Here is a 16,389-nt window from a genome sequence, read left to right as displayed (position 1 = left end):
CTTTCAACTTATCTGTCCCACCCTAGATGGCACTTCAAGAAACCTAGCACCAGGGGTTAGGACACGCTTAGAGGGCTTGAGTTCCCTATCAGAGTGCCTGGTTCAAGTCCTGGCTCTTCCACTTCCCACCCAGCTTCCTGCCAATGTGCACTCTCGGAGGTACCAGATGACGGCTCAAGTACCTGGGCCCTGCCACCCATCTGAGGGCTCCAGACTGAGTTCTGGGCTCTGTTTTGGCCTGGCCCAGCCCAGCCTAGGCTCTTGTATAGATTTGGGGAGTGAACCACTGGATGAAAAATCTGTCTCCTTGTCTCTGTGCTTTTCAAATAAAACGAAAAAAAAAAAAATTCTTGGAGGGGGGGACCCAGAAATTAAGCCACAGTGTTAGTAAAATGGTGCGGTCTTATCTGAGGCGCCATCTTAGGCTCTGGCCCCGTCGCCATCTTGCACAGTAAGCTTTGGTCCTAAGCCCAGCCTGGCTTACTGAAGTCAGGTGACCAAATGGCCCAACCACAAGCGTCAGCTCCACCCCCACCCTAATGGGATTCGCTGCTCCCATTTCAAGGCCTCCTTCCCGCACATGTTCTTGCTCTCGCTCTCGCTCTCTCCCTCCAGTCTGTTGGGTTTCCTTTTACCCAACAATAACCTCGAACTCCCGTGTTTTTGTGTGTTCTGTGGTGGCCTTTCAACAGTGATCTCAGAAAGACTCTGACCTGCATAGAGCTAAGACTTGTTCATTGGAGCTAGTATTGTGGCACAGTGGGTTAGGTCACTGCCTGCAACACCAGCTTTCCATATGGGCACTGGTTCAAGTCCTGGCTGCTCCACTTCCATTTCAGCTCCCTGTTAATGCATCTAGAAAAGTAACAGAAGTTGGCTTAAGGGCTTGAGCCCCTGCACCTCGTGGGAGACCGGGATGGAGTTCCAGTCTCCCAGCTTCAGCCTGGCCAGCCCTGAATATTACAGACATTTGGGAAGTGAACCAGTGGGTGGAAGATCTCTCACTCTTCACCCCTTCCCGCCCCTACCCCATAACTCGGCCTTTCAAATAAATAAAGAAATCTTCAAAAAAAGGGAGAGACTTTCTCATCACACCTGTCTCTCAACTCTGCCTGTGTTGGTAGTTGAGGTGGGCAGGTGATAAAGTCTTCTTTGGTGATATTTCAATCTCACCACCACTTTACCACAAACATGTCAGACATCCTCCCACTCCCATTTCCTCCTCACCACCACCTATCTCTCCTCACCTTCATTAAAAAATAAAGTAATAATTTATTAAAAAAAAAAAAAAAGAGGGGAGAGAAGCCACAGACATTGGGCTAAGGCCTTGTCTGAGTGGGAACACGGGACACACGGCAATTTCCTCTCATTCTGCAATCACTTTATTGCTCCTCTCACAGAACTAAAACAGAAACGTGAGGGTATTTCATCAAGGAAACTGCGTCCAGTTACTCAGCAAATACAGGGGAGGGCCCGCCTTCCAGGAGGCCCCACCCCCACCCAATAAGCATCTGTTAGATCAGTTTCCAGCTGCCACAGCTGGGTTCCCACTGAGGCTCACTGCTCCTCTCACTGCTCAATCTCCCTTTTCTAAAGGCCAAGGTGCTGAGCCCTGCAAAGTGCTAAGGTCAGGAAAGCCTCCAGCCTCTTGACTGGCTCCTCCTCCCAACAGCTCAAAGCTGCTCCTCTGTGGATTTCTAGGGCTGCCAGAGGATGCACCAGCAGCCCGGTGGTTTGCACCCACAGGGACATGCTGCTGGCTTACGGTTCCAGAGGCCAGAGGTCTGAAGTCAAGCTATCACCAGAGGCATGCTCCTGCAAAACCCAAAGAAGGACGCCCTGGTGCCTCCTTGCTGGCTCCTGGGGGTCTGCTGCCAACCCCACGCATACCTTGGCTTCTGGCTGCATCCCTCCAATCTTATTGCCACATGGTGTGGTCTTTGGGTGCTGTGTCTTTTTTTATAAGGACATCAGTCCTACCAGAGGAGGGCCCACTTTAATGAGCTCATCTCAACTTGATGAAATGAAAGAAAAAAGTATCTCCAGATTAAGTCACACTCTCAGGTGCCAGGGGTTAGTGCGTCAACATGGCTTTTTGGGGAGACACAATTCAATCTGTAACACCACCTCACAAGGCCATTAGCACAGTTAAATGAGATAATTTTGAAAAAGGTTTAGGATTAGGGTGGTGTAGTAGGTTAAGCTTCTCCCTGCAGTGCTGGCATCCCACATGGGCTCCAGTTCAAATCCCAGCTGCTCCACTTCCAATCTAACTCTCTGCTATGACTGGGAAAACAGTGGAGGATGGTCCAAGTACCTGCACCCTTGCAGCCATGTGGGAGACCTGGAAGAAGTTCCTGGGTCCTGGCTTCAGATCAGGCCAACTCTGGCTGTTGAGGTCATTTGGGGAATGAACTAGAAGATGGAAGACCTCTCTGTCTCTCCCTCTGTCTATAACTCTGCCTCTCAAATAAATAAATAAATCTTAAAAAGAAAGAAAGGAAGGAAGAAAGAAAGGGAGGGAGGGAGGGGTTTAGGATACTTTGACACATAGTACATGCTCAATAAATACCAATGGTTAACATCAATATAATTCTTATTACTACTAGCTCATCCAATGTCTCTATCCCATAACATCTTTGATAAAAAAGGCTTTAAAATCAAGTTTGCATGTGGCAGTCAAGTTTTAACAAATTTCCCAACTATTACACAAAAATATAACCTTTAACCAAACTCCTTAAGAAAACTATAATGACAATGGCTGGCTGGGCAGTAACCTCTAGCACACTCTTTGTTTACCCCCTGAGCTTGGAAGCATCAGGGAAGTGTGGAAGGCAGGCCTGTGTAGGAATTAGTAGGGAAGTTCAAAGAATCCAAAGACACTACTTGAGATGCCTGCATCCCATACTGGAGTTCTTGGGTTCGAGTCCTGCCTCTCCTCCTATTCCAGCTTCCTGCTGATGCAAACCTTAAGGCAGCAGGTGATGGCTCAATATCGGGGTCCCTGCCACCCACCCATGTGGGAGACCCAGATGGAGTTCCAGGCTCCAGGCTACATCCTGGCCCAGCCCTGGATATTACAGACTTCTGAGGAGTGAACCAGTAGATGGAAGATCTCTCTTGTCTCTCTGCCTTTCAAATAAAAAGTGAAGAAAACAAAACAGAAATCAAAGAACCAACTGCCTAAAGAGGAGTGGCTTAAATTTAAAGGAAAAAAATAAAGATGATCACCATTGGTTTTAAAAGACATTTAAGAGTCTGGCTGTATCCCTATTTGCCCCATCATCACAACCAAGGCACTGGCAGGGTAACAGCCTGCAGCTCTCTGCACCGGTTAAGCTTGTTTTGCAATGGACCCTCCTGGGACCACAGAAGGCAGCATGTTACCACCTCCTCCACCTCCCACCATTTTGCCAAGTCATTTTCTACCAAAACAACACGCAGAGCCTCCTCCACGCTCCCTGCCAAGTCCATTGCACAACTCCGCACTTACATGTCTTGAGCCGACTAGCAAAGTCAGGACTCAAACCAATCTGCTCCGGCTTTCTCCCTTGGTCTCGGGCTGATCTTCTGGAAGGAACCATGGGTCACCTAGTGCCCTTGAGCAACTCCTGCCCTGGATTTTCTCCTTTACGTGTAAGGACTTGAAACACAACATCCGCAGACTTGTCTGTGAGTACGTCTGCAGCTATTCAAGCAAGAGGTTTATGTATCTGAATATCTTGACTTTCTTTCTCTAAAGCCAAACCTAAAATTATAAAACCAAAGCGCTCTGCCGCCGGAAATAGTTTTCTGGCTGATGGCAAGAGGCTGCCTGTTGCCAGTGTCACGGCAGCAGGTCTTTGCATTTTCCTACACAGCAGAACAAGCAAAGACATGAGACACAAGCGTGCTGCTCTAGGCTTGTCGCAAGCAGGGAACAACGAGGCCCCGGGCACTGCCGCTTCTGGCTGCCTTCTTGGCACAGGTAAGCCTGCAAAGTCTTGACAGTGTGTACCACACTGGCCCAAACCATGGTCTACACTAGACCCCAGGAAGCAGCCAGCCTGGTTCAAAAGTGGGAAAATCCAAACTGCAGGTCACTTTCTAATTTGTATCTCCCAAGTCTTCCCCATAGAATAGAATAACTGCCGTCCATTTGAGTCTGGTCAATTTCAGGAGGCAAAGATACAGAACCTCAGGATTTGGCCTCTATTTTGCAGAGAAAATAGATGAGCCTGAATGCCTAAAATTTGTAGAGGCCAAATCAACCAGCAACTGTTGATTTATAGTTGTTGAAATGTGGGCAATGAAACAGGGGAATTTTTTTTTTTTAAATTGGAAAGTAGGGAGCCAAGATTACTTACTTGGCTAAAAGATAGGAGATTGGGGCGGGGGCGGGGGCGGGGCACAGGCATTCGGCCTAGCTGTTAAGACGCTGGTAAGATGCCTGCCTCTCCTAGGAGGGCCTGAGTCTGATGCCCACCTCTGACTCCAGCATCTTGCAAATGCAGATCCTGGGAGGCAGTGGTGATAACTCAAAGAATTAAGTGTGCTCCAGGGCCAGCGCTGCAGCTCACTAGGCTAATCCTCCTCCTGCGGCGTTGGCACCCCGGGTTCTAGTCCCGGTTGGGGTGCCGGATTCTGTCCTGGTTGCTCCTCTTCCAGTCCAGCTCTCTGCTGTGGCCCGGGAGTGCAGTGGAGGATGGCCCAGGTCCTTGAGCCCTGCACCTGCATGGGAGACCAGGAGGAAGCACCTGGCTCCTGGCTTCCGATCGGCATAGTGTGCCAGCCGCAGCGTGCCGGCCGTAGCGGCCACTTGTGGGGTGAACCAACAGAAAAAGGAAGACCTTTCTCTCTGTCTCTCTCTCTCACTCTCTAACTCTACCTGTCAAACGCTACCTGTCAAAAATAAATGAACAAAAAAATTTTTTTAAAAAATTGTGCTCCAGCCACTCACATCAGAGACCCGGATAGAGTTCCTGGCTCCTGGTTCTGGCCCAGTCTAGTTCCGATCATTGTGGGCAATTGGGGAGTCAAGTAGCAGATGGAAGCTGTCTCTGCCTCTCAAATGAATAAAAAAAATTTAAATAGAAATAAATAAAAACAGCAGATGCCAACGAGAGTAGGCTTCTCGTAGCTATGCAAACGTGACGCCAGCCAATGCCAAGTGGAAACACCCTGTGAAGCGCATGGAATCAAACACACGTTGTGATCATTCTAATCTGTTCTTAAAGAACACGCTGCTGCAAATCTCTTGATGTTTAAGGAGTGCAGGAGTCCTTCTCTCCTCTTCTGGCTTCTGTGGAAGCTCTTCCACACTCAGAACACGGTATGACACCCCCGCGGGTCTTCCTATAGAATGTTAATGCTGTGCTATTATCTGATACATTCTGTCGAAACAGTAGAGGGTTCCCTGCTAATGCCAAAGTTACAACACTTCGATTTTACTGTATCCTTCGCATCACTTTATGAATCACTTGACACCTATTTAGTTTAATGCCATCTAGTCTCAGTTTCGTAATATTGTAATCACGGCAAATCACTGCTACACATCAGTGTTAGCAGGCTCTTCTATTAAGCAACCACCTGGAGGCCACATGTTACGTAAGCAACGCCGGTTGCAGAAGGCGGTAATGAGAGCACCCCAACGGACTACGTCCAAAGGGGATACACTCCTAGAAAGGCTTTAACAAAAGTGCAATTTACAATTAAATATTTTTTAACAAATTTTATTTATTTGAGAGGTGGAGTTACAGACAGTGAGAGGGAGAGACAGAGAGAAAGGTCTTCCATCTGCTGGTTCACTCCCCAAATGGCCACAATGGCCAAAGCTGGATCAACCCAAAGCCAGGAGACAGGAGCATCTTCCAGGTCTCCCAAGCAGGTGCAATGGCCCAACTACCCAGGCCATCCTCTACTGCTTTCCCAGGTCATAGCAGAGAGCTGGACTGGAAGAGGAGTAGCTGGGACTAGACCTGGCAAAATGAAATGTTTTGTCTTTCCAGAATAAATGCTCACGGTCTCTGCAGACTTTCTTCAGCTTTCTAATGAAGTGACACCAACATAAAGATGTAGACAAATGGCACCTTCATTCATTGCAGACTTGATTCCTCCTTACGCCGGCCTGAGTCCCACTTTCTGCCATTCTGTCATGGAAACGTGCCATCAGGTTGCTTTGGGCAATATCATCATCAATTTTTTTAAATTTATTTATTTATTTGAAAATCAGAGTTAGAGAGAGGGAGAAACAGTGAGAGAGATCTTCTAACTGTTGGTTCACTCCCCAAGTGGCTGCAATAGCCAAGGCTGAGCCAGGCCAAAGCCAGGAGCCAGGAGCCTCATTTGGGTCTCGTATGTGAGCAGCAAGGGCCCAAATGCGACATCTTTCATTGCTTTTCCCAGGAGCATTAGCAAGGAGTTGGGTCAGAAGTGGAACAACCGGAACACTAACCAGCACTCATATGGGATAAGGGCATCACAGGCAGTGGCTTTACCTGCTATGCCACAACACTGGCCCCTGTCATCAATTTTTGAGTGGGAATTGGAGACTGAAGACTCCTAATTAAAGCAAACATTCAGAATGAACAATTTGTAACTTTGACAGAAATAGCTGCTAAGTGAATGAAACTCTGGGAAAATATCCCAGCAGGGGGAAAAGATAGGATAATGAAAATATATCAATATTTTACATGTCTCTAAAAAGTCAACTACTAAAAAGCTCTCTTATTGTGCCACTTAGACTTAAACACAAACAGAGGTAAAGATAGCAACCTGGATGCCATTTAAACAGAACACACATTTACATTACAAATATCCTCTTGTCTCTTTAAAAAAAAAAAAAAAAAAAAACTCTGGCTTTTCAAAAATCTTTATATAGGGGCTTTATAGCGGGTAAAGCCGCCACCTGCAGCACCAGCATCCCATATGGGCACTGGTTCAAGTCCCAGCTGCTCCACTACTGACCAGCTCTCTGCTATGGCCTGGGAAAGCAGTAGAAGATGGCCCAAGTCCTTGGGCCCCTGCACCTGTGTGGGAGACCCAGAAGAAATTCCTGGTTCCTGGCTTTGGATCAGCACAGCTCCAGTCATTGCAGCCCTCTGGGGAATGAACCAGCAGATGAAAGACCTCTCTCTCTCTCTTTTTCTCTCTCTCATAGCTCCAGTCATTGCAGCCCTCTGGGGAATGAACCAGCAGATGAAAGACTCTCTCTCTCTCTCGATCTCTCTCTCTCGATCTCTCTCTCTGCCTCTCTGTAACTCTGCCTTTCAAATAAATGAATAAATCTTTTTTCAATTAAAAAACACTTTATATATATTTTCTCAAGCATATGGAACATTTTAAACACATATTTCTCAACATGTCACCTAAAGGACAATATCTTGAAGCAATTTATGCATCTTTTTCTTAAAAAGATTTATTTATTTATTTATTTGAAAGGCAAAGTTGCAAAGAGGCAGGGGAAGGGAAAAGGCTAGAGAGAGAGAGAGAGAGACAGAGGTCTTCCACCCGCTGGTTCACTCCCCAGATGGCTGTACCGGGGCCTATCCGAAGCTAGGAGCTTCTTCCTGGTCTCCCACATGGGTGCCGGGGCCCAAGGACTTGGGTGATTTTCCTACAGGTTTTAATTCAAAGATTTAAATTGTTACTCTATCTGTTTTAAAACCTTTTTCTGAAACTCTAGGCATTTCCAAACAAGGAAATCTACAAAATTGTTAATGATTTATTTTATAAATGAGGTTTTTCAAATCTTATAAAAATGGATATAGTCCTACAGCTAAGATATTCTTGAACTAGAATACTAGAATATTCTGGGTTTTTTTCAACAAATGGAAACATAACATATCCTGACAACAGAGAGGGAAACCTGGGCCACTACCATGCATCTGTCCTGTGAGCCTCTGAGACTGTAACTCCTGGAGACCCGGCCCCCGGGATGGACACTGCTGGATTACTACACTGCTGGATTACTCGTCTCGACACGCGAGGAAAGACACAAAGCGAGTTTATCTCTGTGTGGCATCCATGCTCATAAAGAATTAATGATGCCCAGCGACATTTGATGGGACAAAAGAAGGGACACCAGACATCTGGCTCGAGCGATGCTAATGAGGAACAGGCCTCCCATTTCTAGTTCCATTACCAGAAGTAAATAAGTAAATGAGCATACCATTTGAAAAATGACAATTTCATGCGGTCACAAAAATATGTTTTATCTCAAAATTAGCCTGCATGTTGGGTTAATTCTTCAGAGCCTTAGCTTGAACTCACTAGTATTAAATGTGCTAGTTAAATCTAACAGCCTTCGCCTCTACTCATTTAATTCATTCTTTAAAGATCAATTACATTTCTACTACACAAGAGTGTGTGCAAACCATGGGTGAGCACACCATCTGTGATAGGGGGATTTTTTTTTTTTTTTAAGATATATTTATTTATTTGAGGATCAGAGTTAGAGAGAGGCAGAGGCGGGGTGGGGGTGCTTCCATCCACTGATTCGATTTCCAAGTGGCCACAACAATCGGAATTGGGTCAATCTGAAGCCAAGAGCCTGGAGGTTCTTCCAGGCCTTCCACGTTGGTACAGGGGCCCAAGAACTTGGGCCATCTACTACTGCTTTCCCAGGTACATTAGCAGAGAGCTGGATGGGAAGTGGAGCAACCAGGACTCGCCCAGTGCCCATATGGGATGCTGGCACAGCAGGCAGCATGGCACAGTGGGTTAAGTCACGGCCTGCAACGTCAGAATCCCATATGGGCAATGCTTCCAATCATGGCTATTCCACTTCCAATCTGGCTCCCTGCTAGTGCACCCGAGAAAGCAGTGAACGATGGTCCAAGTGCTTGGGCTACTACTACCCATGTACAAGACCCGGATGCAATTCCGGGCTCCTAGCTTTGGCCTGGCTCAGCTCTGGCCATTGCAGCTCTTTGGGGAGTGAACCAGTAGATGGAAGATCTCTCTCTCTCTCTCCCTCTCCCTCTTCCTCTCTCTTCCCCTCTCTCTCTGTAACTCTACCTTTTAAATAAATAAATAAAATCTTATCTTAAAAGATGGTTTTGAGGGCAGGCCGCTATGGTGCAGTGGGTTAACGCCCTAGCCTGAAGTGCCAGCATCCCATATGGGCGCCAGTTCAAGATCTGGCTGCTCCACTTCCAATCCAGCTCTCTGCCATGGCCTGGGAAAGCAGTGGAAGATGGCCCAGGTCCTTGGGCCCCTGCACCCGCATGAGAGAGCTGGAAGAAGTTCCTGGCTCCTGGCTTCAAATAGGCGCAACTCCGGCCACTGCAGCCAATTGGGGAATGAACCAGCTGACGGAAGACCTTTCTCTCTCTTTCTCTGCCTCTCCTTCTCTCTTTGTGTAACTTTTTCAAATAAATAAATAAATATTTAAAAAAAAAAGATGGCTTTGAAAACATTTAGCTATAGCAGAGTGTGAATATTGTTGGAAATAATAATTCCCCCTTTTTAAGGTACCAAATCATTCACCCTTGTATAGAAAGACAGGTATATAGCTACATGAGCATATAATAACTAATGTGTGTAGACAAACCTTTTTTTTCCCTTAGGGAGTGAAAAAAAAAAACAAAACAAGGATATATTTATTTTATTTATTTGAGAGAGACAAAGAGAAAGCTCCTATCTGCTGTTCACTTGAGACTTCAATCTAGTTCTCCCACGTGGACAGCAGGTACCCAAGGACTTGAGCCATCACCTGCTGCCTCCCTGGGTAACAGAGATGAGACCAGAACCAGGCACTTAGATAACACAGGCTGCAGGCATCCTAAGCACCATGTTAACCAGCAGGCCAAATGTCTATCCCTTTCTTTTTTTAAAAAAAAAAATATATACATATCTTTAATTGACAAATACAAATTGGTACAGTGCGGTATATAAATCTGGAGTATGGAGCGACTCTTTATCACTTCCAGAGGCTAGATAATGATGTGATTCACAGACACCTGGTCCAGGCTCTCATCCCCTCTGCCTGGTGTCTCCATCCTCCACACTCATCACCCACCTGCTGCCCACCATAGCTACTTTTCTAGACACGGAAGCGATCCAGCTCCACAGCAGTTTGAAACTCTGTGATGGCTTCTCACTGGAGCTGACAAAAGTTGTCCAGCCTCCTGCATGCCAGCCCCAGGGCCCACCTCAACGCCCTGTGCTCCCCACCCTGTTTCACTCCCTGGGCACTCCTCACCTGCCCACTGCGGCACACACTCGGCGGGTTGTCTGAGCACCAGCCTCCCTGTGCCCAAGTGCCTCCCAGTAGCTCTGCCCACCACTGTCTTCCTAGATGTCAAGGCCATGTATTGCCCACACTTCGCCCAACAGCTTCAACTCAGCAACTGACAGCCAGTACATACATGGGTGCACGGCTGTAGCAAAGCATGAACTATAAAGGTCATTTCAGGGAAATACTCTCGGCTGGCTATCTTTGTGATCTGAGACACAGATGTTTCCTTCTCACCTGTAAAATGGGGACAGTAACACCCACCGGTCACACTTGCAGAGAAGGGCCCAGACCTGCACTGGGATCTGTGCTGGTGAGCTCCCCAGGGAGCTGCATCCCAGCATCAGGAATGAGCCCCACAGGAGAGGGAAGGGATGTAGAGCCAAGCAAAGGGAGAGAAGGAAAGGCAAAGAACGGTGCACGAAAGCATAAAGGTGGAAGTGAAACAGGGAAAGGTGGCCCGAGCAGAGAAGATCCAGTGACCCAGCCAGAGTTAGCAAAGCCACCAACTCTGTCTTTGGCAAAGAACTGATCGTGTAGACGCTGGCGTTCCATCCGCACTGCTACCTTGAGCGAAGTCCCCGCACTGGGGAGCCCCTGATTCTAAATAAGGGAGTTCCGGGGCTCATAGCCAAGGGCCCCTCAGTGCCTTCCCCTAATCACCCTACAGCTTCTCCACTTACAAAAGCCCAAAGGCTTCCAGCTAGCTAGGGGGAAAAAAAAAAAACATAAAATTAAGATGAAGTCAGCATATTTGAAACTGGGGCTGACTCTGAAATTCCAATACGTAAAATTAATTGAGTCATTAGCTGATAGGCTCCACTCAAACCACCGCCCCAGAGAATTTGTAAATGCACTCCTTTCAAAGGAGCTAGGTTCTAGGAAATCCCTACCGGATCTCAACTACACCGTCCCTCCCCCTCTCCTCTGCAACTTGCCTACAACAAAGGAAGGGAGTGGGGGAATCTTCTTGTTTTTAATTTGCTTTTTGTTGGTTTCACTTTGGTTGTAAGGACTGGAATCAACAGCAAAGCGGGACAGATCTAACCGTCCTGCGCGGACTGAAAGCCCACAATGTGGCATTCTGTAGCTTACACTCGAGTCAGCAGTGCATCTCCACGGGGGTATCTTCTAAGCACTGCAGGGAAATGGGTGCAAATTGTAGCAACAGAGCAGGGAACAGGAAATTTCAGGTCTGGGGGAGGGGCATCTCGCAGGATCTCACAACAATAGGCACTTAGCTAACTGCCCTCCCAGTTAACAAGTAGGTTTCAAGGCTTGGCTCAGCCAGAGGTTCATGACCACTCGCCATGTGGATCCTCAGTCCAGACCCTACGGGAGCATCCCCGGGAACTCCAGCAATTCCGATCCTACACACAACGCTCCTCCACCACCACTAGCCGATGTCACTGTGGCGTAGAGACAGGACTCAAATCTCTCAGGATGGGAAGTAACGTGGCACCTCCCCGCAGAAGCCCAGGCTGTCATCGGGAAAGGTGGGCGCTGGGCGAGCCCAGGCTGAGCACGTGCTGCGGCGCTAGTTCACAGAATGGCACATCTCCCAAGAATGCTGTGGTCTACTGGCCCAGGGCCGACCAACATTGCGCAATTTACCATCACGGCTTCCAGGGGAAGCGCGGGGATTGGGTCTGCATGATGAAACCGCCCAGTGGTAGCTGCAGTCGGCAGAACGGCGACTTCATGCATTTCAGAAATACATAAATTTTCCCTCCTTTTTCATTTGACAAAACCAGTCCCCCAGTAAGCACAGGTACTAGAGATAGGGGGAAAAAATTAGAAAGATGCTGACCCTGCCCTCCAGGCACTCACAGTCTGGTGTTTTGCAAGAGCATTTTCTCTTAATTCTATATCCATTTAGGCTATGCTTATTAGCAATTATTCATCCTTGCACTGCTCAAACATTTTCATGCTGTAAATTATACTATTATTTCTTCTCTCAAAGAGCACTTTGTTAACAATTATCTGAAAGCAACCATTTGGTGCTTAACTGTGCATGGACTGAATTAATTTAAATGCAAAATGTGTCCTAATGAACCCGAACAGCCACCGGTATTTACTGCGATCCCAGACTATGGGCAACACCCTTCACTGGTTAGAACCAGCAGGATCCCCAAGGGGTGAGGGCCAGAGCCTCCTGTGGGTCCACACTGTCTGGGAAGTGTGCTCACTCACCTGACAAGGGTTCTACCTGCTGGGCTGGGCCTTGACTAGTGGGGACCAGGCAAAGTGAGATCGGGTCTGACGCTGTCACTAATAAGGGACATGCTGCCATCTATTCACAGGTCTATGTTGGTGGGTGGTTGCAAAATCCCATTATTGAAATACAAAATGAAAAAAACAAAGTCTTTTATTTCTTTCGCTTAGAACAGAGTCAATGGACTGTTTTGTGTCTTGCTATATCCCCCAAAGCTGCAGTGCATAGGAAACCCTTGGATGATGGCTTTGCAAGAGAAAGGAGATGCTGCTGAGCTGGTGTCGCTAGAAGCACCCCCAGAGGAGGGGTAAGCCAGGCTCTCCACTCTGTTTCACAGCTTCCTTGTACTGGAAGCCCAATGCCCAGGCTCACTCTGAAGGAGAGAGACTAAGAGTGCATAAACAGGAAGACAAGAGGGGACAAAGCCTGTGCGACACAGCACCGGGCTCTTCCCAGCCTTGCACTGGGCTCTGGGAGAAGTGCCTATTTTCTGCTCCCTGTATCTGCCCTTGGAATAACAGGTTTGCGCTCTGGCGCCCCACCCCATCTTTCAACTCAGCCAAAGAACACTGTGCCACCACAGACCCTACAGCCCTGGAATCTGCCAGGGAAGGGAAAGCAAATATTCAGGAAGCGCCGCCGCCAGCCCTCCTGGCCAAAACCTCCCTCAGCCCCACTGAATGGCAAGCCGGGCCCCAGCTGGCCCATCCCCCCCCCCCCCCCCCAGCCCACACCCTAATCAGGGCTCCAGTGTGGTGGGAGCAATTTCCTTAGGGACTGAAAAGTTAGTAAGAGTGGAATCTATGCCAGACAACAAAATGGGCTTCCAGCTTGATGAACATAAAAAACAAGCTACCATCCTAACTTTAAAATGTCCTTCGGGGGGCCTGCGTAGTGGCTCAGCTGACTACCAGCAGGCATCTCCACACTGGCACCAGTTGGAGTTCCGGCTGCTCCACTTCGGATCCAGCTCCCTGCTCATGCACCTAGAAAAGCAGCAGAACATGGCTTGGGCCCCTGCCATCCACGGGCAAGACTCAGATGGAATTCCAGGCTCCTCACTTCAACCTGGACCAGCCTGGAAGTTGTGCCCATTTGGGGAGTGAACCAGCAGATGGAAGATCTCTTTCAGTCTCCCTGTCTCTCCCTCTCTTCTCTGTAACTTATTTTTTGAAATGTGTGTTGGGTTTTCTGGAACTTCAGTGGATCATATTCATCCATAAAGGTTCAGAAAACACAAAAACAGGAGCTTTCAAGTCCAAAATACACACTGTGTACATGTATACAAAACACATACTGTATGCAAGTGTATATTGTTTATGTATGTATTTTTCAAATACTGGAGAGTATGAGGAGCCAATAGAAATCCTTAGCCTTTTCTGGTTCTCTACAGTAGTAACCATAAATACCAATGACACCTGAAAATAGGGAAGAGACAAAATACAGTCTACGCAGGAAAAAAAAAGTTACATTAACTAAGCATCTCCCGTATGCCCGGCAGTATGCTGAGCACCTGTTACACATCAAGTTGGCTCAATCTTAGAAGACCCAGGAATCAAGCCTTTATTTATTTTATTGGGGCCCGAGGGAGGGCCTTACAGCCCACTAGTTCACTCCCCTAAAGCTCCAGGCAGCCAGTGCTGAGCCAGGCACTCCGTCCAGGTCTCCCCTGTGAGTGGCAGGGACCCAAGCACTAGTGCTATCCCCGGCTACCTCCCAGGGTGTGCATCAGCAGGAAGCAGGAACCAGGCACTCAGAATATGGGATGCAGGCATCCCAACCCGAGTTAACCTCTAGGCCAGACACCTGCTCAGCAGGTCTTCTCTGTGTTTCCCAGGTGATACAACAGAGGATCACGGGGCTTTTCTGAATAATTTAGCCAATAACAGAGTGAGAGAGGCGGGTTTTGACTCGGGTTTATTCACTTCGCAGCCAACGGGCTAAATCACTGTATTAAAAACTACAGTTTATTATTCCTCAAAACGCCTCTCTCTCTCTCAGCACTGCATCTCCTCCCACTGAGAAAATAAAAGGTGCCCAAGTAAACCTAAGGCCTTTTCTGATAATCCACACATCTGGCAATTCCAAATCTTTCAACCGAAGCCGCCTTTTTAAAGTGTGGATTAAGACGTCTGAGCGTCCAAGCCCCTACCCGTCCGGTTCCAGCCTCCCAGCCCACCCACCACCGCCCCGAGGCGTGAAATGCCCGAGCCGGCTCCAGCTCCATCCTCCACGGGTCAGAGTTGTTTTTCAGAAATTATGCCCAATCCATGGGCGGCTTCAAGTCACTGGACATCTCCAAACACATGACGGCACAGACGGAGCAAAATAAGTCCTATTGTTTTAAGCCCCAAACGTATAAAACAAGTATCCTGCAAAGGCTACAAATGGCAAACATCGTGGCTGTCCCGAGCAAGCAAACCGCTGCTTTCCAGTCGTGGTCACCCAACAAATGGGCAAGAGATAAGCATCGGTAGCATCAACCTCGTCCCAAAGCCAACCGGGAAAGCCCTTCACCAAATATTTACCACGAGTATTTACAGCTATTCTCATAAGGACTCCGGCGGCCTGGGCTACGCCACTTTCTCAGCAGGTGTCCGGATTGCACTGGAGGCCATCACCCCCGCCTGTCTAAGTATCCCAGATGGGGTCTGGGCCAGGTTATCTTTTAATTAGGCCCTGAAATGTGACACCGTGTGTATCCAACCCCCTAAGAACTCGTGGCGAAGAAGGTCGCCGGTGACGGGAGGGGGCGCACCCCGTCTCGGAGCGGCGGCTCCGCACCCTGCTCCCCAGGTAACTCACCAGGATGCCCATCACATCCGTCCAGAGTCTGGAGAACGCCTCGGACGTGCCAGCGCCCGGCTGGGGCTCCGGCTCCGGCTCCTGCTCCGGCTCCGGCTCGGGCTCCGGCGCTGGTCCCGGGCCAGCGGCTCCCGCGTCCTCCATGGCCTCCTTCGCGCGCGCGCGCGGGCCGTGCGTCCCGGTCCCCGCGGCACCCTGGCCCCGCACAAGCTCGCGCCCCGCCCGGGGTTACCGGGTCCCCGCCCGCGGCGTCAGGGAGCCGCGCCCCCGCGCCGCATGCCCCAGCGGCCCCGGCCACCCCGCGGGGGCCCCCAGCCGGCGCCCGCACCTCGGTCTAGGTGGCCGCGGGCGGCGCGACTGACAACTCCAGAAACTCCCACCCGGGCTGGGCGCAGCAACAGGGTAGCAGGAGGCAAAGTCCGCACCACCGAGTTTTGCTGCGGGGACCTCGCCGAGCTCCAAAGCGGGTAAAACCCACCGCAGAGACGTCGCTTGCCGTGACGGGGACCGGCTAGCCCGGGCCGCCCCTCGATCCTGCTCGCCAGTCCCGGCGGGGCGCGGCGGGGGCGGCCGCGGGGCCCCTGCAAGTGGGAAGGAAGTCCCGGGACCCCTCTCTTCAAAATGAGCTCTTCCAGCTCCACATGACTCTCTCCCCTCGAGGCTAAAGAAAGCGTTTAGCAACAAAAGGTGCTCTGATGTCAGGCTCTTTGCATGGAAATGAGCCACCGACCCGAGAACAAATCGCCTGTTGAGAGCGCAGCCGCGCTGCAGCCCGCGGCCCGCGCACGTCTCCAAGCTCGCGGGTCCCAGAACTCTGCAAAGTTGAATCTCTAAGCCGCGCCCGCCCCGGGACTGCGCGAGGAGGCGGTTACCGTCCGCACCTCGCCCCTCCGCGAGTCCTGCGACCTCGCGGCCTTACCACCCGGCCCCGCCAGCCAAGGCTTTGGAAAGCGTGGGCTCCAGGCATTGTTTGGGTCACGTTTACGGCCGGGGACATTTTGGCTCCGGCGTGCGCCCGGTGCCAGGCATTGCTAGTGCCTTCAGCCAATGGGAGGGAAGGCGCTTTGGCTTTTGGTGATTCCTGCGACGGTGGAACTGGCTGTTTCAAAACTGGATGTTAGTGGGTGTAGCCGCACAGCCTCCACACCTGGGG

The 16,389-nt window shown here is 49.6% G+C and overlaps 1 protein-coding gene across 1 annotated transcript in view; it reads right to left on the bottom strand.

Annotated features, from left to right (window-relative positions):
• The window catches only part of SASH1 (SAM and SH3 domain containing 1), a 190,777-nt gene extending 175,397 nt beyond the window's left edge, over positions 1-15,380 (bottom strand). Inside the window, exon 1 of the mRNA XM_062186896.1 lies at positions 15,237-15,380. Within this exon, the coding sequence (XP_062042880.1) occupies positions 15,237-15,380 (144 nt within the window). The remainder of the gene's footprint in view (positions 1-15,236) is intronic.
• Positions 15,381-16,389: the final 1,009 nt, after the last annotated feature.

This window comes from Lepus europaeus, chromosome 3, assembly GCF_033115175.1.
Source record: "Lepus europaeus isolate LE1 chromosome 3, mLepTim1.pri, whole genome shotgun sequence".
NCBI classification, from domain to species: domain Eukaryota; kingdom Metazoa; phylum Chordata; class Mammalia; order Lagomorpha; family Leporidae; genus Lepus; species Lepus europaeus.
This window is presented reverse-complemented; position numbering and strand designations above follow the sequence as displayed.